Here is a 13,112-nt window from a genome sequence, read left to right on the forward strand (position 1 = left end):
AAAGTACATTTTGAGGAACTTCAAGATGCAAAAATGTAAGTATATGTTTGCCATTTTTACCAGCTAAAGAAATGTTTGTGCGTGATCATATGCATGCTTCCCCAGTTATGTTATGACCTGTACTCAGTATCATGTCGTCTATCACTAGCCTAAATCCGAAACATTGTATCAACAAAGTTAATGCGGAAAATTGCAAAGTGTTTGGCGTATCACAATAATTCACCCAGCGGAATAAGAATTCTTTGTCGTCTTGGCTTATTGGTTTTGAGACTGTGACTTTTCTAACAAGACTTTCATTTCTTTTTTCCCCCACGAATTTAGTACTTTCACGTAGAAAATGGTACGTATATGACATATATGCGATAGCCCTTGTCTTCAGTATGCTTTTCTATGTTATTTGTATATATCCCATAAATCACTGGTCATAGTCTGAACAATTCCACTAATGTTACGAACATTTTTCCTAAATAAATGTTAAAAACAATGAGAACGGTATTTTCAACACTGCTCCTCTCACGTTTGCTGTGGAAATTGGGAATATCACTTTCATTCCTTTGCTTATTTTAAAATTTCATTTGTGACTCAGTAAACTCGTATACATCAATTTATTATATTTTTGTTTCAAATAAACGAGCCAGCTGTTTATATTCATTCACAAACAAATCTAATAAACTGAAACCTAAAGTACATGATTGTACATTATATTTTTGCAAAGTAGTTCCTTTAGGCACACGTGTTGCGCCCGTGCGTGCAATATTAGTGTTCAGTATCGTAAGATACTGTACAATTCTGACAACGTAAAGATAACGGAAAAAAGGGTATATAATAATAATACAAAATATTATTATTTTGTGTGGTGTAGGTCGAGATCCATTTGCCACATGTACTCGGGACCAATATTTTTTCAATATTCAGTCAATAATCTATAGGTATCGGTTATGTCACCTTAATTTGTATAAATTGGCACAATAACAAGTTTAGTCCAACTACCTGGTACGTAGCCATTATTCAAGATTATATTAAAACGTATTTTACATTTAACATTACATGAATCGAGCCTTTTATATATTCATTTAATATATTATCGAATGAACCTGCTTTATTATATTTCATATTTTAACGATTTTTAATATTTCTTCAGCTGTAATGAGATCAGTTAAACAAGAACTATCGACAACATCCGCCGCTTGAAGAATGTTTGGGATCACATAATCGTCACTATCACTGTTCAACGAGTTCATTTTTTTTAAATATATTAAAATCATTCTTGAATTGCAATAGTCTGCACCGGTTTTTTTTTCTTGCCAACGTTATTTATCTTATTCTAGAGTCATTTTAGATCTTTTTTCTGTAAAGTGCGTAATTTCATTGCCAAAGACTTTTTGCAAAAAAAATAGAGGGTCATGTTTTGCAAGAGTATTCTTACAATGCCTACTTGTAGTTAGAATATTATCTTTACTTGCTGTACCTTTTTTAAATTCGTGGCCTTTCTTATATCAACGGTATTGATTTGTTGCCTTTCATACACTCACTGCCAAACCATGGCTTATAGTCAGTTTTATTCCTGCGGGTATTACCAAAACATTCAGCTTATGTCATGTGTGATCACACGTTAGTTCAGCAAAGTATTATTAATGTCACTAATGGTTATTTGTACGCCGTCTAGAATTGTGTTACCTTTACTGACGGGTTCACGCAATTCACAGTCAATATAACGAGACTTTGAGTACTTGTATTCGCCAAGAATTCACTGTTTCTTCTTGTATCCCACAATCGCTTACATCTATTTACTCTGATACAGTTTTATATGATAGAACCGTCAAGTACTTGTAGATTATTAATTCGAAATTGGTATGATAAAGCACAGTGAATATCTGAAAACAAAGGGTTAAAATCGAGCACTTCGATTTTTTTAAAAAGTAATTGCAAGCCAATTAAAATCTTTAGTAGATAATGAATTAAGCCGTTGTCACCTGATGTGCATTTCCCAACGCGTCTCTTCACACCCAAACTTCCATTACAAAAACACACATGTTATTATTTCTACAAAAAATCAAATAGGGCGTGGCTTTAAAATCAATTATCCCGTCCGAGCCCTTGAGGAAGTTGCTCATATAAGCTATAATCAACATTGTTGTCGTTGTTTGATAGTTGTTCGCCACGGATACTCAGGCAAGTTTATTATTTTTGTCCTACTGCGTCTGGGACATCCATACACTCGTATATTTGCAATGGGCATAATTAGGGAGAAAAGTAGGTTAATTATTTTGTATAGCTTCTTAGCATTCAAACCTGGCAATAGTGGCATGTAAATCAAGACAAAACCCATAATGCTGTCGGATATATCCTTGTATGCTTTTGCTGTCTACGTCACAATTCAATAAAATGAATAGTCCCTTGAAATATCATATGCAATCAGCATGTGAAAACAGTAAATTATACAGGGGAATGGTACCACTGTAAATGTTGCCTTCACCAATAGTTTTGTTTCATCCAAGCCAGTGGTTTGGCCAAAACATCTCTTATATGTTATCAATGACGAAGAGAATTGTTAAATATTATTAATGAAGGGCACCAGCACATAATACCTTATTGTCTCGTAAAAACACATAATACAAGAACGATTGTGCAATACTATTTAGAAAAGGTTTACGCGAATACAAAAATGTATGCAAATGAAATATACAAGATCGTATTGAGCAATAAAACCGTAAATTGAAAACACACGTTTTATGAACAAAACACAAGGTTACACAAGATCTGATTAATTGCTCAAATAAATTTTCTGTGATTTTTTCCTGTATGACAGATTAGATAGGAATTACTCTTTTAATTATCTTCAATAATGTGTACACTTTCATTGTGTTTAACTGGATACCTTATTCACATTTAACTGTATGCACCTTGCACTACATTCATTATTTACACAGACGCGGTAAGGAAGTTTCAGAGTGTGCCTTCGGCATGCTGAGAGCTGCAGTACTTCATATTTTGACCGGAACTGTGGAATTGGGGATGATTCGCGATTATTGACTAGATGCCGCGAGATCATTAAAATCATACATTTCACTTTTTAACCTAAAATTCAATATCACTATGTGCGCAGGTCAGCAAAGATAATGTCATTATATGTGTGAAAATAAGTCATTCGTCAATTATTATTGTTGAAGAACCATACATTGCCATACTGGTTTATCATATTTGCTTGGGTGTAATTCTATACATTGATCGTATCTGCAACAAATCAGTGTATCAATCGTATGTGTTGATCAATACATCTATCAAAGATATCCGTTCATAAGATCCATACATTGGTCATATCACGCCCATTGTCATACAGAATTTTATTTCGTTGAAATTCCACGCAGATTGATTCCGTTCAGGAACTGTACCATCGGTTACATCTGTTGATGCGCTTTGTGCACATAAATGAGGTGTCATGGTCATTCGTCATTATTCTGCATTATAAAAAATAAACATCTCATTGACCTGCCTGTATTACGTGCTTTCGCCAAAACCACTTCCAGTCGGCTTCGTTTTGGCACAATAGGTACAGGACAGTGACGAAAACATGTTGCAGAGGGAAACCAAATATACTACAGAACAAACAGCATGATGTATTCTATTCCCCAGACTCAATTAGGGCATTCTGTAACGGATATCAAGGTCGATGTAGATAACGTTAACATATATAATTTTCTTTCGTAGCGTAGAATTTTGAGGTGGATTCATTGCTTAATAGATGTCCCTGAATCCATGGAAGACGATCCACATCCTGGAAGACGATCCACATCCTGGAAGACTGTTATCCTTGATTTGTTAGCAGGAACGGACCCTGTAATGGGGCATGGATGAAGATGATCCATACACAATAGAAGATATTTCAATTATTACGGCACTAATTCGTCAGCTGTTTTAATACAATGAAGAATTATTTGATGCTCAGAAAGGCTGGTGCAAGATGTATTCCGTATCTGTTCAGATTATCACAGGAGATCAAATATGAGTTTAGTTTTCTAACCCGACTATTCACACAAGATTGTATGCAGATTGCACTGCTGACGCCATTAAAAGATTAAATTTTTCTAGTCTACCTGTAGTTTCATTACGTTACACACCTCATTTGAACAGATTTCTGCCTTATTCACATCTACAAGCGTCCATAGCATATCGGTTGTCCCATTTCACTCATATGCCAGAAATGGTTGTTATTGATATATAGTTAAATAAATTCCTTCCAATACAATTTGATTATCAGCAATTCAGTTTAGAGAGAGAGAGAGAGAGAGAGAGAGAGAGAGAGAGAGAGAGAAGAAGGAGGAGGAGAAGAAAAAGAAATGGTCGTGTTTAAAGTTTTAGTTAACTAGAAGAATCAGAAAAGAATCAGGCACCACGGGTGGCCAAGTGGTCTACAGCGCCCGCCTTTACCGATTACTGACATCACATTCGTACGCATAGTTCGAATCCTGGGCTCGGCCAAATTGGACATATGCTAACGCTTGCCATTTGCTTGCAGTGGGTCGGTGGTCTCTCGCCTTCCTCGACCAGGTATACTGGCCGCCATGTATAGCCTGTCGTGTGCAGAAACATAGCTTTAACCCCACAACAATAGCAACAACAACATCAAAATAAATTATCTGGCCTGCGTGGGTCCACACTAATGCTTTCTCTAAACAAATGCAGAGACAACAACACCTAAAGCATAGTTTCAGAGAAGGTTATACTAACAATTGTTCACAGACAACATTTACGATGAAATTAACTCTCATCCTAAGGGCATGAATTCATCATGTTCATTTACTTCACTGGAAAGGGACACTTCTGCGTGAAGTTTCATATGATAGTAAATAAAAGGTGATTCAAACGTCGTGGGTCAAGTAAGATTAGTGATCGGAATATATGGACCTATGGTTGGGAGGTATACTAAAGGCAGAATCGTGCCTATAGAAAGCATTCACCACGATTTTGTAACAGCATTAATACTTGTTTAACCTACTTTCATCACCGAAAAGTACAACCAGCGGACAAATCACTGTTCAGCAACACTTAGGATCAATTAAAGAAGCATTATTCCATGTTCTATTTCTTCATGAAAACAGACATTGTTGGTTTCGGGAAATATTCAGAGTCGCCAGAAACATTGGAAATAATCAATGTGTTCTGTACCTCATGAACATCAATTATGTTGCCCTGTTAGATGCCTGATGTGATATCGTAAATATGTTTTCTTACCGATTAGGAAAAGAATCAACAGTATAATATAATTTCAGTAGAGATATCCCAATATAAACTGTAATACCATATTATTTAATTTGTCTATTCACTTGATAAAGTTTCACTCACCTACTCTGCGGTAAGTAAATTATCACTACTACTACTGCTACTACTGCTACTTATTACTATTACTATTACTATTATTATTATTATTATTATTATTATTATTATAATTATTATAACAATAATAATGGTGATTATAATAAACTGTTCGAGTAAAAAGTTCAGACTGGCTTCACCTTACCATATAAAACATTTTTTTTTTCCATATCACGATCCGGGTAGATGTTATAGTGAATAGAAAGTTCAATTATCTACACTGACAACGGAGGAACATGCGTCACTGCACACAAAATGATGTCGATATTCTCACAACGTACCCGTTACATACAGCTGTAAGTGGGCGGGAATGATACAGATTTATTTTGATATCCGTATAATGATGGTCCGGCCTCCAGTGCTGACAGCGAAATAATAAAATTCGATTGGTTGATCATGGAGTGTGATAGTAAATTCTTGAGGTATACTGTTAGCATTAATTTTGCAGACACTACCTATTTCAAGATTTCCTGAAGCACTTTGGTTTTTAACTACATAACGGATTTTTCGATAAGGCGATAATAATAGTTTGTTTAGATAACTTTGGAAAAAGTATATTCCAGCTAACGATTAAAAATATTAAAATTCACTTGGAGGATTATTGTGAGATCATTTCTGAAAAGTATTGTTTTTGACAAAAAAAAAGTTGAATGTGATGCAAAGTTTTTTGGAGCTATTGTGATTCATTTTATTTCTGTGTTCAAAGAGAATATGTCTGCAGGATACTAATGTTCAGTACAAATGGCACATAGCATGAAACCGGTAAGCCTTTTATTTCACTTTTATTTAAATACGACTTTCAATTGTATTATGTTATAAGTACAGGTATTAGTAAATGTAAGTCAATTAGTAACATAGTAATACACTCGTGTAACTATTCTCTAAATCCATCAAAGTATTAAAATCCAATACGATGTTCACGTAATCATTATTTGAATACTGGTGCAGATTCAGTGTTTAAGACAATTTATAAAATACCCGTCTAGTTCATCAGCCATAAAAAACCTCAAACCATCATTAGTTAAAATTGTCGAACCTTTTCTTTTTTTTTCCCTTTTCCCAAACTTGCGACATCAAGTAATATAGAATACATCAATGGCTAACGTTTTCCCCGCCTTTAGTGCTTAAATGTGTCAATATTATTTGACATTAATGAATGGAAGTTTCAAATTTTACTGCGCTAGTGCAAATTATATAATTGTCTTTCAATCAATGCAAAGTATGTACAAATTCTAATTTCGAATGTCCGTGTGCATATGCGTATAGTATAACGATAAATTATATAACTCTATGGTCTGCATTTAACGAATAGCAAACTATTAAGGGTGGTGACACTCCCTTGTCTACAGTAGTGATCAGAATTCCCAGGAATTTAATCTGTAATAAAGATTCAAAATATCACTATTATTATTTATTTTTTGTTGTAACAAATGTATAATGTACTCGCATTAGGTAATATCAAGGCACATTCCATTGTACAATTGGTTTGCTCTGTGCATCATGGTTTTTAAGCTTTCATTTAGATCCCTACTGTCATCCGAAAAGCATAACCATTTCGCTATCGTTCTACACTCGTGTATTTTACGAAGTTTGATTCATAAATAATCTTTGAAGTGAAGCGCGATGACCGTGTCCACTCTTGGCCCATATTCGAACCACCATCTATGTACAAACAAGGTCGATGGCACGCCCATTCAAACACGGCGGCATTCGTCGGGAAATCCAAATATCTTAGGTCATGGGTGGATAAGTTCACGCACTACCTTTTTAATCCCATACACTGGACGCCATCAATGTAACCCAAAAATGTTACGCAGGTTTCTTTTTATATCTTGCAATGCTTTCGCCGAACAAAAAAGCATTATGCTGGCTGTAAAGAAAGGTGATTATTCGCACATGTAGAATTGGAAGGAAAATCTAACCCACAGAATGTCAAATTTGTCCTTTGGATATGGCTTGTCTGTAACTTTTTCCCTTAGTATAAAGTCAACGTCAACCAGAGTGCATACCATGCCACTCTCTACTGACAGCGAAACACATTCTTGTCAAGAGTAGGGACCTTTACCTTAAAAGACATATTTTTGTTGTTGTTAAAAATATGAACCCAATGATTAAGGACCCTATTCCCGGGTACCAGATCTTGGACCTTTTGATAGAATAAGCTTTAAATACAAATTTTGATCAATGTGTGTATGATTTAGTATTTTGTACTTTTATTTTTTTATTTTTTATACATGATACTCGATTGTAACCGCTTCAACTTTTATCTTTCCTTTTGTAGAACTTATATTTGTTTAAAAATTTGCATCTTCCTTATCCTTTTGCAAACTTCTATATTTACACTTTAAGAAATTATCTTTTGATTTACTTCTCCGGTGGACTAAGTGGTCAGGATGATGTGACTGGGTGGGGCATGATACTACGGTTGTACGACATCATGCCCCATGCTAGACATAACGATAAACTGCCACACTGCATATAACGTAGAGATGACTGAATTGTTTTTAAAACTACGTTTAAAATTTAAATCACACACATCTTTTAATTTGTACCATTTAGTTGGTATTTTTCTGACCTACCGCTAAACCCTAAAACGTCCTAGATTGTACAAATCCTGAATATCGAACGCTACCTTGCACAACTATCCAAGCCGCATTGGGCACACGTGTTAAGTTTCTGGAGTATGTGCGACCACTCCGGTCGCCTAAGGGAAGAGCGTCCGCCTTAGACGCCTCGGCTGTATCATACCAAAAAATTAAATAATATAATAGCAGCTGCTTCGCTTGGCGCTTAGCATTTTAGAGTTTAGTATTAAGACTGGTCGGTTTGGTGTCAATATAATGAGATAACTGGAAATGGGACCTCTTAGGGGAATTTACATTCTTAAACCGCACACTACTTACCTATTTATATTTTTGTCCGTATTATATCTACATAAAATATAATTTTAAGGTTCAGTTCGTTTACACACACACACACACACACACACACACACACACATATATATATATATATATATATATATATATATATATATATAGATAGATAGATAGATAGATAGATAGATAGAAAGACAGACAGACAGACTGACAGACAGATACAGATATACAAATATACATCAGAGTGAAAAGTGGTATATCTGTATTCTACAGCAGTAATGCATGATAACTTTAACATCATGGCGAAACAGGAATAACGAAACTCATCACAGAGTGTTAGGGTGGTGGTGAAGATGTGTTATCTCCACCCCTCCTTATCATTTTTAGTTATCATTATCTAGGGGACGCTCACGGTGGTATTACCCGGATCTGGTAAACAATTCAATATAATATGAAATTAAGGGATGACAAACATAGATCTGAGCAGAGATATACAATAGTATAACACGAGCCCCCGTATAAAAAAACATAACAATTTGATCAATTACGTCAATATAATCAAATGCGATATTCGAATGATTATCTTTCTCTCAGAAATAAAGTTGCACAATTTATATGAAATTCTATTAGCCGTTCTATTATATTGATAGTACAAATTCCATCATATGATCGAGTGACTGATCGAACTCAAAATGTCGGCATGTCAACATCACCTAGTGCTTCCGGTCGTTTCCAAATCACTGTTGGTGATGGGTCGACGTGTCAATGATTCTCTCTCTCTCTCTCTCTCTCTCTCATCCAAGGCTCGGCTAGCGTGGATACGTGGGAAAGCCTGCCAGTAGCTTCTCGTGGGTCGGTGGTTCTTCCCTGGGTTTTCCAGGGTTCTTCCTCCACCAGTTATACTGGCCGCCATGTATAGCCTATCCTGTTCTGAAAAATGGCGCTAAACCCTAGAACAACAACAACTCTCTCTCTCCAACCTCTTCGGGTCGTCAACCTCTTGGTCGCAGATTGCGCTCTCTTTCCACTATGTAGTCAGATATAGAGCTATCTCCCTTAGATAAACAAATATAGTACATATCCTATATACTAATCAGGTGTTTCTTCTACTGGTATCAACCACAGTCCAACTCTCTTTTGCATCAGATATCGTCTATCAGAATTCAACAGAACTAGCTGTGGCAATTTCGCATCATAACACACACATTTAACGCTATTGACTTGAATATATATCTTTGTCCGATCCTTACTGAGACTTTGACATAATTAGCCCACTCAGATAATATTACTGTGGCTATAAAAACCAGCTGATATATTCTAGTCGGCATACGCTCCTCGATTCTCACATCCGTTTCCAGACATACGAAAAATCAATTCTCGGCATACCTTATACATGATTTCTGTTAAATACAAAACACGTAATAACATCTGAGACAAAATGCATGCAATCTATTAACTTCTAAACTCAAGGAAAATAGATGAATGAATTTAGAATGAATAAATTCAAAAAACAATTACAAACATATATTAATGAACATATATTGTATGCAACTGAGTCTATCCATGTGCTTTATTCAAGACTCGCACCTCCCTATGAAGCCGAATCTCTCCCCTCTCTATGCCCATCTCTTTCTGACCAGTGTCCATAAGCAATTTAACGAGAACGTTTATATTCCCCGAAGCTAATTCAGAAACTTAGACTGCTTAATTTCACGAGGTGAATTTCTTGAAAGCCTGAATTTAATCTGGAGACACGCACCTCCTGGTTTAGCTAAAATTATTTACCACTCCCATAGAAGTCAGAATAATCCTCTCTAGACCTTTATTCAATAATATTCTCGAAAATATAATTTCATTACACCAGTTTCAAATTGCCCATGACTTCTTAAAATTTATCCTGGTTTGTCTCAAGTCTTTGTCATTTACCGCTACTGACCTTGCGTTAACATTGTACTCTTACCAGTCTCTCACTGTTAACCTAGCGAATCCCAATTAAAATTTAATTTTTGCCCCAAACATAGCTGATTCCACCACTCTCAGTCTAAAGTATATGGCGAGTCTAACACATGGTTCGAAAGCCTAATGTTTTCCTATCATGCTGAATGTATTCAGCATTCAACAGAATGTACTGCGAAGTTATCTTTACAAAATGTTTCACCATTAATTCTTTAATTTGTACTATACGTCTTGCATGTACAGACCTAACTCTACTCTATATCTATCATGGTAACATCACCAAGGATTATTCTAAAAAGTTGGGGGTATAAGCTTCTAAGTTGAACGAGCAAAGTATATCACTTATATTAATGAATATCACCATAACAAAGAAAATAATTTGAATGATATACAACAAAGCAAATGAAAAATACGAAAATCCTGTCTCTCGGATTTCTGTATCTTGCTGGCGAACGGTAATAAACTGTGGGATATTATTTTTAAAAGAAAATAAACAAATGCATACATAAATAAATATTATTTTGTAATACGGGTCATCAACCTAAATTACTTGCATGCATTAAAACTATGGAATAACCACAAATCATAATTTTAGGACTGACCCTCTCGGACTTTTATAATTTGTTCTGGGTAAGTTGAAAAGGTATATAGACGATTACTATTAGTGTTGATTCTTTGGTGTTACGTATATAGAATATTACTGTTATTGATGATTCTTTGGTGTTACGTATGTATAATATTACTGTTATTGTTGATTCTTTGGTGTTACGTATGTAGAATATTATTATTATTATTGTTGATTCTTTGGTGTTACGCATATAGACTATTACTGTTATTGTTGATTCTTTGGTGTTACGTATGTAGAATATTGCTATTATTGCCGATTCTTTGGTGTTACGTATGTATAATATTACTATTATTGTTGATTCTTTGGTGCTACGTATGTAGAATATTATTATTATTGTTGATTCTTTGGTGTTACGTCCTAACGGCTTAAACTATGTATCAATACAGGGTAAAACAAAACAAGCGTTTAATTGTCCAAAATATGTCTGTTTCCCTAACATATAAAATCAAACACAGTGAAATAATTAAAAATAAGTTACAGTGCTTGAATTCTGTGAATATTTCCAATTCTACTATCAATGTCAAGAACCGCTCCGTTTACCAATGAAGGCTTTAATATGTTTATGTGCGAGTACAACTTATGATAAATGTTATAATATTCAAAAGCGTTTACCTGAAGGTCAATCCGATGAATGTTGAACGAAAGAAACACCCCTGAATGTATCACTTAATTCAAAGAAAGTATTAAATAGCCAAGTCCTTGAATGAGGTTTTAGAAGAGAATACACATCCAAGATATCTGTAATAAGATACTGTCTGTATCACGCAATCACCAAAACACCAACTTTCAGATCTTTTCAAATATCCATCTTTTCGAAAACTACAAGGTTAGTTTATTCCAGGATTAACCGTAATTTCTAGATGAAGTACGCTTTAAGTTTGTTTAGATTCCTTGTATGGTGCATAGCAGTGTTGGCAAAGCAACCAAGTTATCTGCATACAACATTATAACTAAATGAACAAATTTTATTGTACAGCGCTGTTTTGGCCAGAGTTGTGTGTTTATATATTGGTTAGATAAGAGACTAAAATAGATAAAAGATAAGAGACTAAAATAGGTGATATGACAACCTTACCGTACTCCAGACGGGCAGTTAAATACTTATGATATGACCATTGACATTTTCAAACAAGCGTCAACATTTACGTTTAGTATCGTAATAACTTTGCTCGTAATATTTTCATCTACTAATTTATGATAAAGGAAGCTCCTGTCAGTAGGGTCATACTCAACCAAAAATAGCAGAAAAAATGTCTCTTTGTTTCCTCAGATATTTACATATCATTGGACGTAGGATACATATATTGTCTAGTGTAGTATAGCCATTTGTTCTTCACCTAAAATATTATTTACTTTTATCTTGTTTGCTGGTTTTACCTTTAAATCTGAGGTACATATTTTGTTGAGGAATGGTTAAAGGTTAATCCCTCCTTAGATTTGACGCATACTAATGTTTTGTCAGCTACGATACTAATACTATCAGCTAGACTAAGTTGAACTATGAATAGACGAACAGATTACATTATACTACTAATCCGAAAGGTAGATATACGTTAAATGATCATTGACCTAAAAGCAAGTTCTCATTGGTTGCAACCGATTTCCCTTGTATACATGTACAGTTTCCAATACCTTTGTCATCCCCAAAATATACCATTTGCAATATTGGTTCCAGATAGCTGAAAAAAATGTAATTTCTAACCAAGTGATGTAGCTTCTTTCTCTTCTTATTGGCTCATCTCCCTTCTCGACATTGGCATTATCCTTATCAATGATCGTATTAGTATGATGTATAATAAAACCAGGTTATGTGGAGGTATAGACATTGAAATATCCACCAATAATAAATAGGTGGATTGGATGCATAACTATATAACGTGCCGATTCGTTCTGTGTAATAACAAACATGTAGGCACTGACGATTGTCAAAGCAATTTATATTCCTACCATAATTTAGGTCTTCAAAGCGGTTTTTGTATACGAGCGGAGGATTTGAACCAGATACTAATTTTTTAGTGACAAGCTGACTGATACGAAATTATTAAATTATGTCTTATATGTTCTTTTACAAATACAGCAACACAACCAAAATAACGTTTTGAATTATTCTCTGTATCACTGACACGTATGTAACATGTGAAACCAGATGTGTCCGATATTGTCATGGTCTCATGTCTCAACCATATCAAAACTATCAAATTCGTGCATACAATTGATACAGGTACAACGATCGAAATGAGACTGCTCACGTGATAGCTTTCTTTACATATTCCAGA

General features: G+C 34.8%; 1 protein-coding gene across 1 annotated transcript in view; it reads left to right on the forward strand.

The window, feature by feature from the left end:
• The first annotated feature begins 5,844 nt into the window (after positions 1 to 5,844).
• The window catches only part of LOC149791498 (uncharacterized), a 29,642-nt gene continuing 22,374 nt past the window's right edge, over positions 5,845 to 13,112 (forward strand). The window contains exon 1 of the mRNA XM_089969435.1: positions 5,845 to 6,135. Within this exon, the coding sequence (XP_089825561.1) occupies positions 6,115 to 6,135 (21 nt within the window). The 5' untranslated portion in view covers positions 5,845 to 6,114. The remainder of the gene's footprint in view (positions 6,136 to 13,112) is intronic.

This window comes from Sinohyriopsis cumingii, chromosome 9, assembly GCF_028554795.1.
Source record: "Sinohyriopsis cumingii isolate HCF-2022 chromosome 9, ASM2855479v2, whole genome shotgun sequence".
NCBI lineage: Eukaryota > Metazoa > Mollusca > Bivalvia > Unionida > Unionidae > Sinohyriopsis > Sinohyriopsis cumingii.